The sequence below is a fragment of the Hylobates moloch genome, unplaced genomic scaffold (assembly GCF_009828535.3).
Source record: "Hylobates moloch isolate HMO894 unplaced genomic scaffold, HMol_V3 SCAFFOLD_9, whole genome shotgun sequence".
Taxonomy (NCBI): domain Eukaryota; kingdom Metazoa; phylum Chordata; class Mammalia; order Primates; family Hylobatidae; genus Hylobates; species Hylobates moloch.
The window spans coordinates 47,478,043-47,500,742 of record NW_026652284.1 but is presented as its reverse complement, the minus strand read 5'-3'; the positions used below and the strand labels follow the sequence as shown (position 1 = coordinate 47,500,742).

The 22,700-nt window shown below is 38.3% G+C and overlaps 1 protein-coding gene across 5 annotated transcripts in view; it reads right to left on the bottom strand.

Annotated features, from left to right (window-relative positions):
* The window catches only part of LOC116813300 (suppression of tumorigenicity 18 protein), a 110,877-nt gene that overhangs the window by 20,597 nt on the left and 67,580 nt on the right, over positions 1-22,700 (bottom strand). For all 5 annotated transcript variants that reach the window (XM_032759797.2, XM_032759795.2, XM_032759798.2 and 2 more), the window contains 7 exons: positions 18,986-19,231; positions 12,076-12,191; positions 6,448-6,510; positions 5,609-5,677; positions 2,327-2,389; positions 2,145-2,225; positions 1,046-1,267 (listed from right to left, as the gene is read on the bottom strand). In XM_032759797.2, the coding sequence (XP_032615688.1) occupies positions 1,046-1,267; positions 2,145-2,225; positions 2,327-2,389; positions 5,609-5,677; positions 6,448-6,510; positions 12,076-12,191; positions 18,986-19,231 (860 nt within the window). The remainder of the gene's footprint in view (positions 1-1,045; positions 1,268-2,144; positions 2,226-2,326; positions 2,390-5,608; positions 5,678-6,447; positions 6,511-12,075; positions 12,192-18,985; positions 19,232-22,700) is intronic.

Sequence of the window (22,700 nt, the reverse complement as noted above, 5' to 3'; positions counted from 1 at the left end):
ATTTGTGACTGAAGTTCCTGAATATGAAATAATAATTCAAACTCAGAATAAAATAATGTGTGCTATTGTGGACATAGGTCTACATTTGAAAACCATCAAAAAATAAACCACTTGAAAAAGTCAAGTTTTCTCCATAAACAGGTTTTACTGAATATTTAAATATCTTTAAACAAGCATTTACTGGAAGGCTTTATTTTCTGATATCATCCATATATGTCTTTAGAACTGAGCAAAATCTCAAAAATCCCCAATTTTGCTCAATGTTTACACTGCTCATATACAAAACATCAATGGTTTCCTAAAGCTTCATTGGATTTTAAACCAGCATCATGTACAGTGGCCCAAAAGACAAGACAGGACCCCACTGATGGGAGAAATATGTAGGGAAGCTTCTAATCCTTTCCTTTAGGTGGAATGTGAACCAAAAAGCTGGAAAAAGATCACTGTTGCCCAGCAAAGGGCTTGGTTGAATGCATGACACTCGGTGGTAAAGGAATTCAGTCATTGGGAAACTATAAAAGAGTTTCTAGATCTCCTGTATCCTGCTGCACACTTTGCAGTCACTGTGTCATTTTCTTGCTTGCTGCTGTGGATGAGTCACATCCTCCCAGTAGCAAAATAACTACAATTTTGCCCCCAAATTGAGCCAGTCCATAAGACAGAGGGAATGCTATAAATATGTAAAGTAAAAGTTTGCAATTACATAACACAATAGAATAGATATTACCACTTGGAACTGAAGTAAACCATTAAATGATTGAATGTTAAGAAATAGCAGCCTAAGCAATATTTTAGAATACAAATAAAACCAACTGTACATTTTCTAGAGCATTTCAAAACTGTGTAGTAATTTTAAGAAACAGAGAAAATAACATTTTTCATTCTTCATGCTCACCCAATATCTATATAGCATGACTTCATGTTATGACACCTCAACTGCTACAGTGAACAACCTTTAGGGGGTTGTTCACAAGCCTCTCCCCAAGGCAGCCTAGGTGACAACTGATCACAACACTACAGCAAAAAGACAGAAAACTCACGTTACCTTCGGTGGGTGACAAAAACATTATTTACATGGCCCAGCCCATTGCAACCTGGCAAGGGACAATGTGGTAGCTCTTGCTTGTTCAGTTTCCAGGAGAGGGAGGCTCCGTTAAGAGGATTTTCCTTCTGTCTCTTGGCAGCCAGAGGACAGCCAGAAGCTGTGCGGTGTGATGTGTATTTACCTGATATGTGACCTTGGCCATCACACCCTATCACAGGACATCTAGAGAGAAAGCAGAGACATCACCGGCTGGGAAGAAGGCAGTGATAGTCCTATGCTCTCCAGAGAACAAACCATGCAATTATAGAGTTTTAATAAAAGATAAGTTTTAATAAAAGATAACTAGCAAAACAGCATTGCATAAGCAGGCTCTGAGCTACGCGATTTTCATGTATTATCTCACTTGATATTCGCTACAATCTACTGGGTAGAGAGTATTATTATCCCATTTTGTAGATGAGGAATAACGAGGCTTAGAGAGCTCAGGTAACTTGCCACCCATTTGGAGCCAAGTTCATGCCCACACTTTTTAGGTCTAGAGCCAACTACATAAGGACTATGTTATGTTGCTTCCAAAGGCCAAAGGTGTAACATGTTAACTGCCTTAACAGATGCTACATAGCACATTACTCATAGAATTGGAATTTGAGTTTCTAAATGTTTAAATATTGCATTTAGAACTGTTGTTGAGAAAACAAATTTCTACATCTATATCTGCATTTATCATCCATGACCTTTCTTAGAGGAAGGAATTCAATTTAGATATAATTTCACCTTAAGCAAAATTAAAGTTTCAGGGGAAAATGCTGCCATATTTATCATTGTATAGCACTTCCACAATACTACTTTCCTTTAAAACAATTGAGAAATGTATGAAACTGTTACTTTTTAAAACAATCTTTTGCATTATCAAAGAGCTGTGGAAATGTAGCTATAAATTGGGAACTTTTCTCAAACCACCAAATAGCTTGACTCTTGCTTATATTTAATAGGGTACACCTTCCCTGAAACTCAATCCGTGTTCAATTGCATCCCGACCCAGGTCCCTCCCATTTTACCAAGAGACAGCTGACCCCCATGTCTCAACTATTGCACTTACTTCAGTTCAGGGTCTTCTTTTTCTTCCTTGGTAGGGGTCATTTTGACACCACCTTTCCTTGCACGAGGGCATCCGGACAAGCTGAAATAGGGACCCGACAAAGAACAAAACAAAGTTATGTGATCTCTCTGACTGCTGCCAACAAGCTCATTTCCACATCTCAGAAACAAGATTAGTCCTACCTTCTGTGGGAAGCATAGTTTCCAGTCACGTGCCCCGAGCCATCGCAGCCTGGGGTTGGACACCTGGAAGGCACAGGAAGAGAGCATGGGCCGAGAGGTTGTAGTAGGGGGAGTGGGGGTCACACTCAAGTTATTTAGGTTCTTCGGTAATCACATTAATGTTCCAAGTCTCTGCAGTTCACATGGAGGGAGGCGTGGTCACACAGCCAAATACAACTAAAAACAATGAGCTGCTTTTGGTGTGAGACTGTTTCTGCTTAAATATAATTATCTTTTGGTTAATAATCAATTTAAATATTTTTTAAGGATATATGACTACTGAGTGACAATGGATTAGTTGTTATTTATTGTATATTCTTTATTTTTAACCTCATATAGAAGGGACTTGAAAATCAGTCCACAACTTATTGCTGGGCTTCTGTCTACATCATGCAAAGTTCTTACCTTTTATGTAAAAAGAAAAGTTTTCCAAATTATTATTATTATTGAGACAGAGTCTCGCTCTGTGGCCAGGCTGGAGTGCAATGCTGCGATCTCGGCTTACTGCAACCTCCAACTCCCGGGTTCAAGTGATTCTCCTGACTCAGCCTCCTGAGTAGCTGGGATTACAGGCACATGCCACCATGCCCAGCTAATTTTTGTATTTTTAGTAGAGGCAGGGTTTCACCATGTGGGCCAGGCTGATCTCAAACTCCTGACCTCAGGTGATCTGCCCGTCTCAGCCTCCCAAAGTGCTGGTATTACAGGCGTGGGCTACTGTGCCCCGCCTCCAAATGATTTTTATGAATAATTTATTTTCTCTGATATGCTGTGCGACTATGATAATCCATTGATTTCAGATGAACAACAGTGACACATGTGAACTGCAGAGACTTGGAACATTTATGGGATTATCAAAGAACCTCAATAATTTGCACCTGGTCTGTCCTGCTTCATGGCCCAAGTTAAACAGTCTTTGGGGGAAAATCCATCAATAACTATATCAACAATCAACCATTAAATTTGGAATGAGAAAAGTGAAAGATGACAGGGAATCCAATTTCTACTAGGAATGCTGATTAGGAATAGGTTTCAAAATATTCTTAAATATAAAAGTTTACGCAGACTTTCACCTTTTTGCTGTCTTTTTAGAAAATCCCCAATGCAAACAAAAACTAGAGGGCATCACAAAATACTTAATTTTCTGAATGCACACTGTGGTTCAGATCAAATTTCCATTTGAGAAAAACAATAATCCAAAGAAAAATGTGTTTACTATCCCTTTCCTTAAATTCCATTCCCCTGAAATTTCACAGAATGCATTTACATTCAAGCCTGAGTCAGAAAATAGGGAACAAATGCCTTTTTTTTTCTTTTTTCAAATGTAATATAAAATGAGCACACATCTCTTCAGGCTAACCAGAGCAACCTGCATTGAGTCTTTTATCACCATTTAAAGACATAATATGTATCTTCCATTATAAGAAAGTTTTACATGCTAGTCTTTTTCTATTAACATTTCTTAGTAAAAAAGTGGTTTTATAGCATATTGATATGGAAATATCTGTGCTGAATAACCGTTTTTGGGCGTTCTCCATGAATATCTAAACAAGAGGTCAATAAAATGTCTCTTTGATTTTTCTTGCATGGAAGAAATTTTCTTGTATGGAAAAAACGTATCTATGGAAAAAAACCAAAGACATTACTTATTAGATAGCTGTATAAAATATTAAATAATGAATATTGCTATAGGATCTCTCAATTTACATGTTTTCAGTGTATTACCAACATTTTTCTAGAAGCAAGTTTTTCAGAAAATATTTAAGAGACCCAATAGCTATAATTAAGATGTGGCAATGTAGAAGTTTACAGCAATTCAGTAAGATGTTTTGGTACATTTCACTTTTCAGTCTGTTAATTATTAGTCTCTACTTACTACTTATATTTTAGTGTAGAAAAATGCCAGTGAATAAAATAACTTCTAAAATCCACACTGACAAAGTAAATCATATTTTACACTGAAAATGAGAAAAGTGGCCAGGCACGGTGGCTCACATAATCCCAGCACTTTAGGAGGCCGAGGTGGGCAGATCACCTGGGGTCAGGAGTTTGAGACCAGCCTGGCCAACATGGTGAAACCGTGTCTCTACTAAAAATACAAAAAGTACTCGGGCATGGTGGTGCATGCCTGTAATCTCAGCTACTCAGGAGACTGAGACAGGCAATCGCTTGAACCTGGGAGGCAGAGGTTGCAGTGAGCCGAGACTGTGCTGTTGCACTCCAGCCTGGGCACCTGTGCAACAAGACCAAAACTCCGTCTACAAAAAAAAAAAAGAAAAAAAAAAAAGAAAGAAAATGAGAAAAGTATATTTCACAGTTTATTTTACTATTTTTTGGTACTAAGATTCCAAATTTTCATATCTATCCATTATCACATCTTCTTTCATAAACTTAGTTTTTGGATAAAAAAATTTCAAACAACTTAAAAAAGTGAAAGACTAACAAAATGCTAAGAAAATATAATACATGAAATGTTACATGTGTTTTAGACACCAAACGCTGATGCTGCTGTCTACGCATATTGTTTTACCAGTAGATGTAGTAATACTCATTTTTTCTAACACTTTATTATTTGCAAAAAAATTTAATTAGTTTTATTTAATCCTATTTCTTTATCTTTTAAAATTTGTGCCCTATCATATTTTTAAGGAGGTAAAAGGTAGATTATAAATGTTTATTGTTCTATACGTAATATAATAAGATGTGAAAATAAACAAATGAGAACTTTGTATTAAAAGAAGATGAGCAGGAAAAATGAAATCACAAAGTAAAAGTTAATATACATGTGACTTTGAGATCTTGTAGATGAGGCAGGAATGAGCCCAAACTGTTTTTGGCACCCAGGAGTGAAAGGCAGTTGTACAAATCAAAATACCCAGCAGGTTAAGGATTATGCAATTTCTTTAAAATTAAATGGCAGGTATGCTTTGGGACTCCTTCACAGGTCTGATTTAATACATAGATTCTGAAATTTACAGAAAAAAGTATTGCGTTAACTATTACATCACTCTTTTAAAAATTATTATAAAATACAAAGCCCCCAAAGCAAGCAAATTAACTAAATTAAATTACAGTGATTTTGTTTCAGTCATCCCAGCGCTTTAGTAAGAAAGTGCCTATGCTGTGATCCCGGCAGGCAGGACATACTGCTTGTTGCTGATCACTTGGGCAATGAATGGGCACTGAACGAGAGGGTCCTACCGTGTGGATGAAGGGCAAGCTGGCCACGCGTCCCGCACTTACTTAAGCTCCTGAGAGTTGGCAGCCATGAGGGATTTTAGAGTCTTATCTGCTAAAGGACATCCAGAAACACTAGAGAGGGATGAGGAAAAAAACACAACACAACACTGACATATACAAATCTGAGTCAAATGGCATCCTGAGTCGTGAACATACGTTAAATTATTGGTGACAGCGGATTGGGGAAAAAAAAAAACTGGCTTTGAATCTGGCTTTTCTCTTCTTGCCAGTCTGGGCTGGTGGCACTTCAACTATTTCTCATACACTCAGATTTTCTGTTTATCAAATGAATGACTTTAGCCCAATGAGACCCCCCAACTCTAAAGCTCAGGGATGCAATGATCACCCACACACAGAGTCCATTCCTGCTGCACAACCAGGTGATGGTGCTTTTCCAAAGGGAAGACAAATCCCATCAATGGAGATGGTGAGTGGAAAGATTAAAGCAACTCCTTTGCACTGTTTAATCTCTCAAATGCCTCAATTTGTTATTTGCCCAGGATTGAGGGTATTACTTTTCCTGGGGCAAATGGTCGATTTGAGTCACTGTTGTATTTATTCCTCATTCCACATGAGTCCTCAAGCCACACAGAACCGAAGCCTGACATGAGCTCAACTTTTCACTTATAACCCAGACTACAGGATCAGAAAACCATTTTGACCAAGAATCGTGATTTTTATATCACATAATTTTATTTCTGAAAAAGAAAATAAACCAAAAACCCAACCAACTCACTCTCCATTTCCTGCTTCAGATAATACATGGATAGAAAGGGTGAGAATAAGTATTTAAAATAGAACAAGACCATGAAAATCTGACTGCACATGAGGTCATTGGGTACCTGCGATGAGATGCATAGTTTCCTGTCACGTGGCCACTTCCATCACATCCTGGTGTTGGACAGCTGAGTTAACAGAAAATACATCATTAGAGTCAAGCTCATTTCCCAGGTTCATTTCCTCTGCCCAGTAGATTACGGAGGAGGTAGCTTCTCTGTGCAAGATAAGTTAACACAGTAAAGGACATGCAGAAGCTAGTGTATCAAGGATTTATATTATATAAGAACCAGAGGACTACCTAAAAGAAAACTAAAAATCATAGCATGATGACTTACTTCCTTAGGTATCTGTTTCAACATCACATTCTATTATTTGATTCCATTAATGTGGGAAAGTGATGTCCTAGTGATGTTGTGAGTTAGCAATCAAAGATGTTTTAATTCATTTGAAAAATGTATATGTTGCCGGGCATGGTGGCTCACGCCTGTAATCCCAGCACCTGGGAGGCCGAGGCAGGTGGATCACCTGAGGTCGGGAGATCGAGACCAGCCTGACCAACATGGAGAAACCCCATCTCTTCTAAAAATACAAAATTAGCCAGGCATGGTGGTGCATGCCTGTGATCCCAGCTACTTGGAGGCTGAAGCAGGAGAATCAGCTGAACTCAGGAGGCGGACATTGTGGTGAGCCGAGATTGCGCCATTGCACTCCAGCCTGGGCAACAAGAGTAAAACTCTGTCTCAAAAAAAAAAAAAAAAAAAAAGAAAGAAAAAGAAAAAGAAAAATACTTATGTTATAAAAAATAAATATTAGAAACCCAAGCTTTACTATGATAGCAGATCTTAGGAACACCAGCACCCATTATATGACATATTCCAGAAAGAAATTTTTGTGAGTTTTTAAGAGCAAGGCAACCTAGTAAATTTATAAACATTTTAGAAACCACTGAAAATCTTTGACTAAAATGTAAACTGATATTTTAGGTGGGAAAGTTGCTGACAGTATGAAGCAGGCAAGAAGTTTAGTCTGTAAAGCATTCAAGCAATTTCACCCAAAGCTTGAAGCCAGCGAAGACAATTGCTAATTCACCATTAGCCTAAGAATAGGCTCTCAGGTCATCTGCCAAGAATCTCACTGCATTAAGATGTGTGTCCCTGCATTTCATTTTGTCTCTGAACCTGGTCATGTCCTGTCCACCTTATATGTGTTGTAAAAATAATGTAATCAGCTACTTAAGAAACTGAGGCAGGAGGATTGCTTGAGCCCAGGAGTTCGAGCCTGCAGTGAGCTATGATTGTGCCACTACACTCCAGCCTTGGTGACAAAGTGAGACCCCATCCCTAAAATAATAATAATCATGTAAGAAGGTAGTTAGTTGTCCTCAGCAGTTTTCTTCCACAATTAATAGATTCCTTGGTTTCTCAGTCATTTAGTTTCCTCTGATGGTGTTTGAAAGTCATTCATTTGTAATAAGCAGGTGGACCCCAGCCTACTCAGTGTTATTTGCGGTGGTGTCAATAATCAGACGGGAACATCAACTACACCGGTCACGCATCTGATCTTTTTTTTGACATCCTGCCTAAAGCGAGGACTTATCCAGATATACAGAATACATGTTTTAGCCTTTTGAAGGGACATTTTGGGATAGACTAACACTATTCCTATGTTTTCTGAGTTATCACTTTCTAAGTATTTTTCTTCCTGTGATCCACTTTCCAATCATTTTCAGGTATCTAAAGAAACTATAAGAGTTAGAGCATTCCCATCTTTCAAAGGAATGTTTGATTTTCAGGGTCTGATCCAAGCTAAGTCATCTATCTTCTTTCCCCATCCCTTTTCCTGGATGAGATATCAGAAACAAAAACTATAAAAGCTATAAATATATGTTAAAAAATAAAGACAAAAACCAGTTACTAACATTTTGGCTGAGTTATCTTGCAAGTGCCATTCACTCAGTAAATGTAAAAAAATCTTTTCTAAACATACAACTGGAGTATTCAGAGTGAGAGGTGTTTCAATTGCCTGGGAATTCCCACTTTAGAAATACATCGCCATCTAGTGTTAAAAACAGCATTGCATTTTATACATATATTTTATACATATAATTATTTATTTTTTTTTTTTTTTGAGACAGAGTCTTGCTTTGTCACCCAGGCTGGAGTACAGTGGCACGATCTCGGCTCACTGCAAACTTCACCTCCTGGGCTCAAGCGATTCTTCTGCCTCAGCCTCCTGAGTAGCTTGGATTACAGGCGTGTACCACCACGCCCGACTAATTTTTGTGTTTTTAGTAGAGATGTTTCACCATGTTGGCCAGGCTGGTTTCGAACTCCTGACCTCAGGTGATCTGCCTGCTTCGGCCTCCCAAAGTGCTGAGATTACAGGCATGAGCCACCCCGCCTGGCCTATTTTTATATTTTTAAATTACTCCCATTAATATTGCCAGGAGAAGCCAAGAAGTGTCAGAGGTTTTTAAACACCAGCTATAAATTACCTGTAAAATATAATAATGAAATATGCATTCAATTAGCTGATAATTTATTTTTAAGTTTAGTGGTATTAAAAGGTCAGGAAATAAAGAAAAACTGGAGACAACATTATACAGGGGAAAGTTGCAGTTTAGAATTTTGATAGCTAGACTAAATTCCAAATCTACAGTGAAAAATTTTACATAATGACATGTGCCAATATTAGTTGGGAGATATATTTTGGGAAGGTTTTCTGATGAAAATACGAAAATTGGAAGAAAGAAACTAGCTAGTTTTCTCAGTAAGTGACACTGAAATCGTAAGGAAATTCTAAGATAATTAGTGACATCCAAAAAGTCCTAATCTAAACAAAGTTTTTGGTAAGCAATCAAGGTACTGTTAGAAACACAAAGCAAAATATAATAAGGACAGGGTGACATGGAATGTAGTATGACTTTTACAAGACAAATATACCAACTCAGACACGTGCAAATAAGTGATATCCATCAAAGCACTCACCCTGTCTAATATGCATGAATTAGGCTGGGCACGGTGGCTCACGCCTGTAATTCCAGCATTTTGGGAGGCTGAGGTGGGTGGATCACCTGAGGTCAGGAGTTTGAGACCAGCCTGGCCAACATGGCGAAACCCTGTCTCTACTAAAAATACAAAAATTTGCCGGGTGTGTTGGTGGGCGCCTGTAATCCCAGCTACCTGGGAGGTTGAGGTGGGAGATTGAACATGGGAGGTGGAGCTTGCAGTGAGCCGAGAACGCACCACTGAACTCCAGCCTGGGCGACAGAGCAAGACTCCATCTCAAAATAAATAAATAAATAAATAAATAAACAAACAAACAAACAAACAAACAGATAAATAAATAGATAAATAAAATGGAAGAACTATGAGGCTTCTGAGTGAGTAATTTCTTAAGAATTTTTGGAATGATTATATTCCCAAAATCATTCAGTATCTTTTTGAAATCCTTCCTTTTTTATATTTACCTTCATACCATGGAGAAGTGCCCTTTGCAAAATAATCATGCTTCATTTTTCTGACCCAAAATGGTATTGTAGGTTAATTTTCAATCTTTTATACTACATTTAGTTTGGGATGACTTTTAGCAATTTCCAGCAATCTACCTTCAAAGGATAAAATTTTGCCATTTTTGAAGATACTAAAAATAACACATGAAAAAAATACAAAGATGAAAAGTTTCAAACAGCAGGTCCACTTGGGAAAAGGTGTCTGGCTGGCCTAAGTGGCTTCTAAGAAGTTTCTGAGAAGTTAGAAGTGACTTCTAAGGTCTCAAGTCACTGAACCTGAAACAGTGTTCAAGCCGATTTAAGTTCCAGCATGTCTGGAACCATCTGTTATATCGTCAACCACCAAGCCCCAGGTGGACATCGAGTTTACAAGGGAGAATGCTATTTCAGCCAGTAATGTTTGCCTACAAAATCCTTTGAGAATGCAAAGTCTAAGCTTATTTTAAAGTCACTCACATATCAATAGGGCAAACTGATGACAGACTCGGAATAATTTTTACTGAACACCTACTATGTGCAAGGCCCTGTTCTTGGCACCAGCATTTGAAATGCATTCCCTGCTCCCAAGTCATTGTCCATGTAGGTGGGGAAACAAGAGGCAGCACAGTGCATATTATGCACCAATGGTATGGACAAGGTAGAGAAGAGGAAATAAGGGGAATTAAGACGTTGCATAGTAAATATTATGCATCAATGATGTGGACAAGGTAGAGAGCAAAGACGGAGGAGAGAAGACCCCCCGCCCCCACTTTGTGCCCTCTGAGGCTTTGTTCTTGGTAAAGGAGGCAGAAAATAGAGAGTGGAGGGAAGTGAAGAAAAGATCTGGGAATGGGATCATCAGGGCTGAGGGTGGGGAAGCACAGTAGCCTGAAGGCCTCTCACATAAGTGATGTTTGAGAGAAAAGCTGCGCTGAGGGAGGAGAGGATGTGGGCCCTGCAGAAGCCTTGGGGACAGCATTCTGGGCAGAGGGAACAGCAACCCTAAGGCCCTGCCTCATTCCTAGAGTGCTTAGGGGAAGCAAGAAGCCCAGAGTGGGAGGCGGGGGGATGGGAGCACTCACTGCCCCTGTGGGGTGGTGGGTGGGCCTCTGGAGGTCACAGCGGGGTGGCAGCCAAGGAGTCCTCAGCAGGAGTGAGTGCAGATAGCAGGAAGGAAGGGTCCCAGGACAGAGCTCAGAGGCACCCCACTCTTTAGAGAGCTACACATGAGTCTAGAAGGGCTAGCAGTGAGATGAAGGAAGAGTCCAGAGTTGAGGCATCCTAGAGGCCAAGTGTAGACAATGGGTTGTGGAGGAGGGAGATCAGCTCTGTGGCATCCTGCTGCCTGTCTAGTAGGAACAAGAGGCTCCTGGACCAAGATTCTGAGAGGGGAAGGGGATGCTGAGGGAAGGGAGGTCCCTGGAGATCTGTCTGGAAAAGATTCAGGAGGGAAACTGCATCACACAGGACCAACAACTTTCTTGATACGTTCAGCTGGCAAAGGAAGGGGAGACAGAGAGTCCAGGTGGAAGCTGGGTCAGGAGAGGTTTTTACAGTTTTTTTTTTTGGAAAAGTTTAAACATATTTTTTGATAAGGGACACAGAAGAGAAGGTACAGGCCTGATTCCTAAGTGGACGCGTTACTCCTTGCTGTAAACTCTCATTAACTGGCAGCTTTAAATAGATTTATATATGAGTAGACTTGATTAATATTTAATCACTTACACATGGGAAACAGTTTCCTGCATTTGATTCACTCATTCACCCGCTAGTACATAACTCATACTTGCTGCCTTCGGGTACCCTGCTCTTTAAACTCTTCTGGGCCTCAGAACCCCTTTGAAAATGTGATGGAAACCAGTAACTCCTTTGCCCAAATAACAATTTGCATCAAGTGTTAGAAGGTTAGTAGAGTCCCCGAAGCCAACCCTTAGATCAGGGGGTAAACGGTTACCAGGTTAAGAAGCATTTCTAATTGTGTTATCTTATTTTGTTTTTTAATCAACAGGTTTTTAATTCTGTTAGCATAAGATCATGTATACCCTCTTAGCTCAGGTTAGATGCGTGTTTAACGTTTAACTGCTGACTGGTAGCAATCACCCTAACATCAACTGTATAAGCCAGGATATTGTAACTCTAAGTCATGAACTTGAATCTTCATTCCAGAATCTTAGAGGGCATGGCATTGGGCACTACTTACGTGATTAGTTCCTTTTTGAGATCTCTTGCATGAAGCTTGGGTTTAGGGCTTGGTATAGAGGCCTCTCCAGGAAACTTTTTTTCCTCTAAATTTTCTAGAGAGCTCACTGGGTCTTTCTGGAAAACAAACAAAAAAACAAACAAACAAAACACAGAAGCCATTAGGGAACCCTGGAAAGACAACTAGATTTAAAATCATTGAGGCCAGGTTTGAGTTTTGGTTTTGGACTTGGACTTGGCTGAAATACCTTAGAGGATTTGTATAAGAAACAAATAAGATAGGCCAGGCCAGGTGGCTGATGCCTGTAATCCTTGGCCTTTGGGAGGCCAAGGCAGGCGGATCACGAGGTCAAGAGATCGAGACCATCCTGGCCAACATGGTGAAACCCCATCTCTACCAAAAATACAAAAATTTGCTGGACGTGGTGGTGCGTGCCTGTAGTCCCAGCTACTCAAGAGGTTGAGGCAGGAGAATCGCTTGAACCCGGGAGGCAGGGGTTACAGTGAGCCGAGATGGCGCCATTGCACTCCAGTCTGGTGACAGAGCAAGACTCTGTCTCAAAAAAAAAGAAAAGAAAATAAATAAATGTGATAATAAGAATATGTCCTGGTTGTTACAGATCTTTATTCTAAGTGAAGAATGAAAAAGTGTAATTGATATAGAACACCTTTCAAAAGTTCACATTTTGGCAAATATGATTACAGAGGTAGGTATTTCTTGAGCCATGTAGTTAATATTTTAGTATGTTTCAAGGTTTCTTGTATTAGGAATGCTCCCTAGAGAGCACAGGAATCATTTATATGTCCAGCAGTCACAACAGCAGTAAAACCAAAGAAATATTGCAAAAATGAATCACACAAACTTTTAAACAGAAAAGGGGGAAGTTTTGGTTAACTGAATGCCCTTTCTAATGTACAAATAATTAAAATCTAAATTATTTGTTTAAATATGTAATAACTGAGGCTACAGTATTTAGGCATTTAATTTGATCTTTCTGGATAATTGCTTTTATTTTTATACTACTTCCTGTTTTTCTGAAATTACTTCTTTTGCTAAATGGGTATCTTGTAGCACTTTCCTTCCTGGATGGAATTTCTTGTTGGATATTCCTAATTTTCATGCTCTTCTCTTAAGTTTAATACCGACCTTGATTTCATAAGGAAGACTCACTAATCCTTTCAAACAATTTATTTACCAAGTGATGTATTGTTTCACAGATAACAAATGATGGTTTTTCTCAATCACATAATTAGCTTACTTTCATCATTAATCTTGTATCCAGTAAATATAATACTTTCTGGATTTAATATTAAAATCAGATGAACTAATATAAAAAACTGTCTTCTAAATCTCAAAAGTACTGATATATTTAAGGTAAGTAAACTATTTTGAATCATTCAAAATAATTTTTTTAAATTAAGTGAATATAAAAATACTATAGCAAAATATAATTTTAGTAATTCTGAGTCTATATTCAAAAGCAATGAGAAAAAAACAAAATTCCTGGATTTTCCCAGCCAAAGAAAAATTCTAAATGCTGATCTCAGTCATCAAGGCAAATGTAATTTTTTTCACTAATTACTTGGCTAACAATTCAATCAATTATTTTACACAAGAGCATACTGTAGTAAATACATTGATACACTGTCTCAAGTGACATTGTCTTCAGATTACATTAATGAAACCTGATTTAGTACAATTTATCCATATTATTGATGGTGTTAAGTGTTTCATTTTGTTTTACTGGTAAATGTCTGAAAATAGAAGCCGATAAAAAGACGGGATTTAAAAATAAAGAGAAATGTATGCTTGATAATAATTCCACACTAGGATGCAAAGAGAGGTGCTAGTTTAATGCTGCCTCCATGGGATCCACAGCAAAATAGATGATTAACACTTACCTTTTAAAGTTTTATGCTGTAAATGGCTAAAATGAAAAAATTCCAAATTTTAAGGCCTTAAACCTGATAATTCCACCATCTACTTTATTTAGTCCTATCTGGATTTGGCCTGAGTAGTATTTTCCACTACAATTTAGAAATGTCTTAGCTTTTTGAAAGTAGATACAAATGCTAAATCCGATATTGTCTCAATGTGGAACAGCTTTTGTTTTTCTGTTTAGATGCTGATTTTTTTTTTTTTAATGAAAATGGCATAAAGTAAAAAGAGCCATTTTATTATTTATGGTAAAGTTATGAACAAAGTCTTTCTAAGAAGACTTGTATATTTACAGATTATTACAAGTTTCTAGCTATTGTTTTAGGGCTGAATCTATAATTATGGAAGGCAAGAGAATGGGGAATTTTGAAAGAAATAATCCATTATGAAAGTTTAAGTTATTTTACTAAATAATATAAACATAAAGCTTGCAGGATATATATTATTTATTTTGGTATAGTAATATGTGATAATGTTTCAACAGGATAATTTTATTGCATACGGCCTTTTAAATATTTCGTAACTTTAACACATACACTCATATACATACAATCGTTTTATGAAATAATTGTCTTTTCCCCTTTTCTTTGCTCAACATTCTACCCTTAGAAACCTGCAGAGAGTATAAGTATTAAAATCCAGGTGGCTGTCACTAAAATAATTAGTTTTGTTATGGAGGCATTTTATATCAAATGAATTCCTAAACAGCAGCCAGTGTAAATCAATAGCATTTGTAAAAATCTTTTTCCAAGATTTAAAGTATAATTTTGAAAATCATAATTTTATTTTGTGGCAGTGTAAAAGAGGATGTGGTATATATATGTGTGTTTAGAGAGTACATGCATGGAATGAAATTCCTTTAACGTACAGATGGAAGTTTATGTTGATTTCAGTAAAGACCAGGACATAATGGTAATATGAATAACAGATAATAGCATCTGGCACTCTTAACATTTTAAGCCCTGAAATCTTTGGAGAACTGACAGTTGAATGAAACTGACAGCCCTGGTTATTTCTCAACATTTTCCTTTCGAGATATTTTGAGTTTTTTCCAGATCCAGGAATTTTTTTTTAGGGGGCATCTGGACAGGCTATTTCACTGAGAGAGACAGACAATATTTTCTGAAAATTACTACCAAAATTAAGCAACTGTTGTGCATATGAACTAGATAACAATGAATTAGAAATAATCACTCAATTTCTGGTTGTGTATGTGTCTTATGTGGTGGGGGGAGAGGGAAGTGGCAAAGGGAAAGATGTGGGTGGGAGCAGGGACATACCACATTCCAGTCTCCAAATGTGAACAATAGATTGTCTGGAACACACATAGCTATTCCAGGGAAGCTCACTGGAAAGTGACAAGAAAGGGTCAGTCCCGGAACTGTTCTTTGTGGTCACATTGTGTGGACTTGCCCGGATCACAGGAGCTCCACTCCTGCACCCGCAGAAACACTTTAGACAACTGTTGCTGCCAACACACCTTGCCACCTGCCATTTCTTCATTCTTCTCTTTTTTCTTTCCTATTAAATTTTTCTCAATATCCCCTAAGCAGTTTCCAGTTTTTGGTGATTTTTTTTTCTTTTCCTTTTTTTCCTTTTACCTTCTTCTTTTTCCTTTTCCTCATTTACCTTTTACCTCATTTACCTTTTCCTCATTTACCTTCTTCTCTTTTTTTTCTTTGTTGTAGGGAATTGCAGGCCTATTACTTAATTTCATATGACCAGGAGCAAAACTTTACCCCCCTCACATTTCTCCTCTAAAAAATTTGATAATAATCCTGCTTTTCGAGATTGTTGGGATAATGAGACATTGTGTATAAAGGTTCCTTATCTTTATTTTATTGAATGTGGTATCCCTCTGATAGCTTGTCAATGAGCTCATTTAATACAATCTAATTTTTCAAAATAATACCTACCAAACATTACATTTTTCATTTTCAAGATCCAGAACAGGATGTGAAAAATACTGTTAGTAGATTACCTTGGCACGGATGAGGGAACAGAGAACACGAGTGAGAAACCATATCAGGAGTTAGAGTGATTCAGAAGTACTTTTATGTGTGTGTCTCCACCAGCCTTAGCTTCCCCAACCAATGAATCACCCTGTTCAGATAGCTGGGACAATAAGCATTTAGCTTAAACAAATATTCTGTCAGCTGAATCCTAGGGCAAGCACATTGAGTCCAAGAGCTCACTTAGCATCTCCAAAGTCCTCTTTGATACTCTTAGTGACACTGAATTCCCACATAGCTTCTAAATTCCAGATGTCACAATACTTAGGTTGAAAACTGTAGTAGTCCAAGCCTGTGTTGTCAGACCTGGAGTAAGTAAGCCATTCTGTAAAGACCATCAATCCACTCTGAAGAATCCCATTTTGTGTGTGTGAATTTGCTGGGAAATGAAACATTGTCCCAGATATATATGCAGGAGATAAAAACATACTCAAGTTGAATCTATAAAGCTACCAAGATGAATCCAGATGATTTTTTGAAATTAAGCAAAAAACAAGATTAAAAAGTAACAAAATATTTCTTATGAAATCTCATTTTCTGGCTTTCTGGGTGATAAGAACTGTGGCTACGGAAGTGATAGGAACGGGTTTCTGAGAATATGAAGAGTGCAATGTTGACATCGTTGCTGAGGGCACAAAAGTATAATCAGTGTCAAACAACACAAGACACCCTAGATGAAGATGAGAACCTACTTGAAGCAAATGTGTTTTGTTACTACTCAGGATTGGAGGCTTATGCCTGACACTTTCTGGCGAATACATTCGCCATAATCACAAGGATGAGTGCAGAAAGCCCAAGTGCCACTCTGCATATGGCATCGAGATACTCCCAGAAATGAGAACATGTTGGGATTTTGAACCTGCATGAAGCAGTTATACTTAATTCATGAGACACTGTCCTTCCTGTAACATAAGGACTTCTACTGGACCCACATCCACACATCCTGGGCCAACGGTCAGGTTTCCCTTTAGGGCTGTAGATGCAATGTGCCATGATCTGAGCAGCAGTGGCCTGGCTGGAGATTAAGCAGTCATGTGAATTGAAGCACATTCCCTTACCCAAAGCTAACTCATATGTAGTAGGAGTGCATCAACAATTTTGATCTCATCACAATCGTTCCTCTTAACTTGCCCACTTCCTGGCTTGCTGCTTACTTCCATTTCAGACAAGATGTGCAGGATACTCGAGGGATGTGAACACTGACAGACTTTTAGATGATACACATAGACAGAATTAGGTGTAACCTCTGTTTTTTGGCACAAGCCTGAGATGGCAGTGGGCACAGTGGTCGGGGGAAAGATGAACACTTGCCAGTTTGTGGTCATCATTTGAGGCAAATGAGCTTCTTATACTTTGCAGGCATCAGTTTCACATTCGTTATCATCAAATATGTATTATTTTAATAAATGATTCTTCTAAAATAGTACTATGATAGATTGGTTAAGGCTGTCCTTGGATGCTTTGGGTGAATTTTGAAAAGCCAGGCAGAATAAAATGACTAAGGCCAGTATGACAGAATCTAAACAAAACCTGCAGTGTGTGAATCCCCTCATCCTTCCATGTGATGGCTTGAGTGCTGGAGACACACAGGCTGCCTCAGATGCTGAGGGTGTCTCCCAGGGGTCCACACCCAGCCACTTGATGCAGTTAGCCGTTCCTCCCTCTCCACGTTGTGTGCCTGTGCGTGCTACTCTGTTTATCAGTGTATTTGCCTATAGGTCAGTCTTCTGAGCACATGCGTGACTGTGACACACATGCATGGTGGAAGTGTGTCCTATTCATTGCTGTATCTCCAGGTCCCATGTCACTGACTGGACTTGGAGATGTTGGCAAAACTGTGCTGAAGGAAAGAAGGAAGAAAGAAAGGAAGGAAGGAAGGGAGAGGGGGAAGGAGGGGAGGGGAGGGAAGGGGAGGGGAGGGGAGGGAAGGGGAGGGGAGGGGAGGGAAGCGACGGGAAGGGAAGGGAAGGGAAGGGGGAAAGAAAAACAGCCCAATCTTGTGATCAAAACTGTGTATGTTGACTTATACTTTGAGATGTTAAGCATGTACAAAAATCAAATTAGATCTCACCATCCAAAGTCTCTAAACTTCAAAAAGCTATAAAAGGCATTGCACACTGCTGCAGAGAATGGCTATTTCAGTTCTTTACACATATCAACTGGCAAGCCCATCAACAACTTCCCTGACAAATAGCAAAACAGGATTACTTACTGTAATAATTAAGGTCACATCTGCAATTACATAGAGTCTAAACAATTGAGGGTTCTGGCTATCAGTTCTTTTGAATGACACTAAGTAGTCCACGGCTAATCAGGCCTAGTCAGGTGGCTCAAGCCATAAGGCAAAGGTTAGATGAATTCCTGCACTGTGGCACCATCTGGCTTTCAGGGCCAAAACCACCTCCAAGATAATCAAATACACAAATAGGTATCCTTGACTTCAAGATTAATTCAATTTAGACATCCAACATTTCGATCCAATGCCTTAAACAATGAGTCTATACATACGTATGCTAACACAGTTCCTTCACAAAACCATGGAAAGAAATTTGACATGACTCAAAGATTCTTACTTGACCCTGATTTGATTTCATGTTCAACCCTCTGGTTCAGAAAGAATTAGTAAGCTGGCATTTCAATGTTGAGCAATACATTGCCCCTTATAGCTGCTATATGAAGGGATAGATAATATAATCTCTTGTGCAGGGCACAAAATTTCAGCCTTAATAGGAATAAAATTTACTATAGTGACATTATTTTAGGCAAGTGATAATAAAAGTTGGATTTGTTAATGAATTTCCTCTGACATTAAAAATCATCACTTTATCAAAATCCAAAACAACGTACAGAATTATGTATTATGTGAACAGGAATGTGAAATATAATTTAGGAGGGAAAAGCTAGTGATACCCTGCAATCATGCTGTCTTCGACTTATTGATTGACATATGGAAACAATACCTCTTTCTCCTCCTCTGTCTTCCCGTGAGTTTTGCTATAGTTGATAGGAGTGTCCCAGCCCTCTCGGTCACAAAGAGCCTGATAGAATGCTGCATTGACCAGAATGCTGCTTGTTTTGAATGGGGAAGAGGAAGGAGTAGGAATAGAAGTGTTAGAGGAAGTTAGGGGCGCAGACTTGTCCAGGATTCGATTTTTTTTCATGCTTAAGTCCAATGTGCCATTTTCATCCACTTCTATTTCGGCTCCCTGGTATACAATAGGAAACAGAAAAACATTTAAGCAGTTTGCAGTTACAGCCTAGCCATGTGGGGCTTTTAAGGGATCATTTTAAATGTAAGCTTTTATGTAAGTATATCTGCTTTTAAATCTAGCTTTCTGATTTGCGTTGGGTAATGTTCAATTCTTAGGCAGACTTTAAGAACAGCCCCATTAGTGAGCTTTGTGTTTCTGGGTTTAAACAAAGTAAGCTTAATGTAAATAAGATGCTCCAAATACTAAATATATTGGCTAAAATGGTTTTATGAAAATGTGTGTGTGTGTATATACGTATACACACATATATATACACACACACACTTACAAATTTAGCTTTAAATCTTCTTTTCTAGTTTACAGAATAATCACTCTCAATTCATCATTTAAAGCATTCACATTTGTGTTTATCAAAAGGTATGTAGAACTTTCCAACCCTTCAAATCATAATATTAATCTCACATGAGAAATATGCAAAAATAACCCAGTGGAAGAGAATTTTTATTGGAATATTAAACTAATATAAAAGCAACATTTTACCCTAGGCTACGTGAGCCGGAAATGCTTTGCTAAATTGTAGGGGTCAGGGAGAGGGAGGCAGACAGTGCAAACCATGCTTCACCCTGGTGGTGGTCGGCGGGTGCTTTGGGTAGCAGCTGACAGGCTGACTGAGGTTGAAGCCCTATAGTGCCAACTTAAGAATACTATAAAACAGCTTATTTTCTCCACATTTAGTGTGAGACTTAAAACTAAATCCACCGCACAGTATTTCTTCTTGAGATACCTTCTACCTTTTGCCATGTGTTATTTCTTGGTTTTGTTTTTTCTGTGTCAGGAGGAACAGTACCCCATTCTGTATTTGGTTCAAGCTCCAGCAAACTGCTCACGTGCCTTGTATGTTCTACAAGATTCTCACACTGGGATGGCTCATGTGGTGTCATGAATTGTGAACATTACTGTGCAGTCATTCTCAGAAGGTAGGAGGAAGGTGCCTGTCATTTTTCTAAATGGGTCGAATAGCACCTTTCTGGTATTGTCGCCATCATCCATCAATTTAAAATTAACTTCTTGACAATTTGGCTACTCTCTTTTTTTCTCTTGGCTGGCCACTTTTCTTTGAATATTTAGCAAGATCCTGAACTCTTGTGGTAACGAGCTACTTCCCAGGGGATTTGTTTTAACTCTTCCCTTTAAACAACCCCCACTCCCAACCCCCAAACAGGCGCCACTGGGCTGCATCAGCTGGGCTTGCTGCTTGTGCCTGACTTAGAAAATAAAAGCCTTTCTTTTATTTGCTTATTTTACCTGCAAAGTTTGTATTTTCAATCTCTCAGCCTACGAGATAGATATGCTTTACTATATTTGTGGGAGGTAAATACACTTCTAATATGTTGTACTAAGATGCTTTGGCCGTATCTTTCTGTCCCTTTTTAGTAAATAGTTTAATCTCTCGTGATAGTTTTAAGCCCCGAATTTGGCAGTACAGCTTATCCGGGATAATAACTTAGTAACCACAACATCTTATGCCATCTGTATAATATCAAATACATTTTTATACCAGCATTAATAAACCTTAGTTACAAAAATCCAAGATATTAACCATATCAGTGCCACGTGTGCTCTCTCTCCATGATCTCACAATGTATTCTGCCAGGAGCACATCAAAACAATTTTTGGCTTCGTAGCTGATATGTAAATAGCAATGAAACAGAGCTATAGTAATCAAGTTTAATGGCCAACGTAAAGTAAAATGCTAAATATTGTAGTTGCTGACATTTTTCATAAAAAAAATAAAAAAAAACTTGGGTTAAGACTGCACAACCAACATTCACATAAAATTCCAGACCTCTGTGACAGATGGCTTAGGAAAAAGAAGCCATGTGACTGGCTGCAGAGTTTTATAGTGCAAAACCCATAAATAGTGCAGATTCGATTTCTCTGAAAAATATCAACTCTTCCAAGACAAGACTAATGTATATTTTAATTTTTACAGGCAAAAATTCTAAATAGTCCATTAAGACAATGATAGATTCTAGGAGTTGTTGCGATTATATATTTCGAGTCAATTACTCCTAATGTTTAAAAGAGGCGCTTTCCTACATCCTGCGCCCAGCCTGCTGCTCTGAGCACCTGACTTCACTGGGAGAGAGCGGGCGGCTCACTGGGGAGCAGGGTACAGATGGGCTTTAAGTGAGCGCACAGATGCCTTCAACAATTACATGCAGTACCAGAGAAGGGTCCCTTTCTGCCCATAGATGGGCGATCACACGTTTACAGCATGGGCTTTTATTCAGAGCAGTATCAATGTGCATCACTTCTCTCTGTGCTTGAAACTCCAAATGGCAGCACAAAAAGGAGGGAGGGGCTGGGGGAGTTGTGGCAGATATGCATCCCCCACCCCCTCAAACTTCTAATATTCTGATTTCTTCAAGTGCTATTCTGGATCTTTAGTTTAAGTATTTAAATTTAAAGTTCTCTTGGGGCTAGGTATAGAATTACTAGTATTCCTGTTCTTTCTGACTTAGAGGGGACATCCCAGGCCATCGATTTCAGCCACTTTTGAGCTACTGATGCTACCCACATTTTATTTATTCATTAAGTTATTGAGAAAGCACTTCATATTTTTAAGATACTATATTCTAGGGAAAATAAAATTGGAAAATAGGTTGTTTCTGCCTTCAATAAAGTTATTTTTTATGCGTATGGATTTTTAGTGAAGGTAATTTTATAAATTTAATGTAAATTATAATTAAACTGAAGGTTGAACTAATTACTCATTGTAATCCTTACCTTTACTATAAAATAAGAAGTGACCTAGATGGCCACCAACAGAGAAATACTTAACGAAAATATACTACCCCTATTTAATGGCACATTATGTGGTCAGGAAAGTGATAATTATGAACACTGTTTCTACATGGAAAATACTTGTATTACTGACAGCAGAGAACAATGTGGCATTCCTACTATGTTTACAACTAGGGTAAAAAGAGAGAAATGTGTTTTCTGAAAAAGAACAAAAAGGAAAACACAAAAGCAATTTTAGGTCCTTGTATGTAGAAGGTAGGCTTGTGGCTATTTTCTTCTATTATTTTTCAGGCAAATGACAACATTATATTGTTTTAGCAATTTTAAGTGGTCACACATTCAAAGTTTGTGATGAAGTAAAAATAAAATTGGCATTTTAATTTAAATGTTATCTTGTGAAAATTATTAATTTTCCAAACATTGATAAAACAAGAAAGCACTGTTTTCCTGACTTGGCAAGCTGTCTTATGAATACAGGATGGGTCACCTGCCATCTTTTCCCTGTTGACTTGGCTGAGAGGAAGTGCAAAACTAAGTGTCCTTCTGATTAGGTTTCTGCCATAATTAGCCCCTGGCTTTCATCTAGCAGCTGATGTTTTTTATCCTTGCTTCAAGGTTTTTTGTTTTGGGAGTATCTTTTCCATACTGAAAGCTA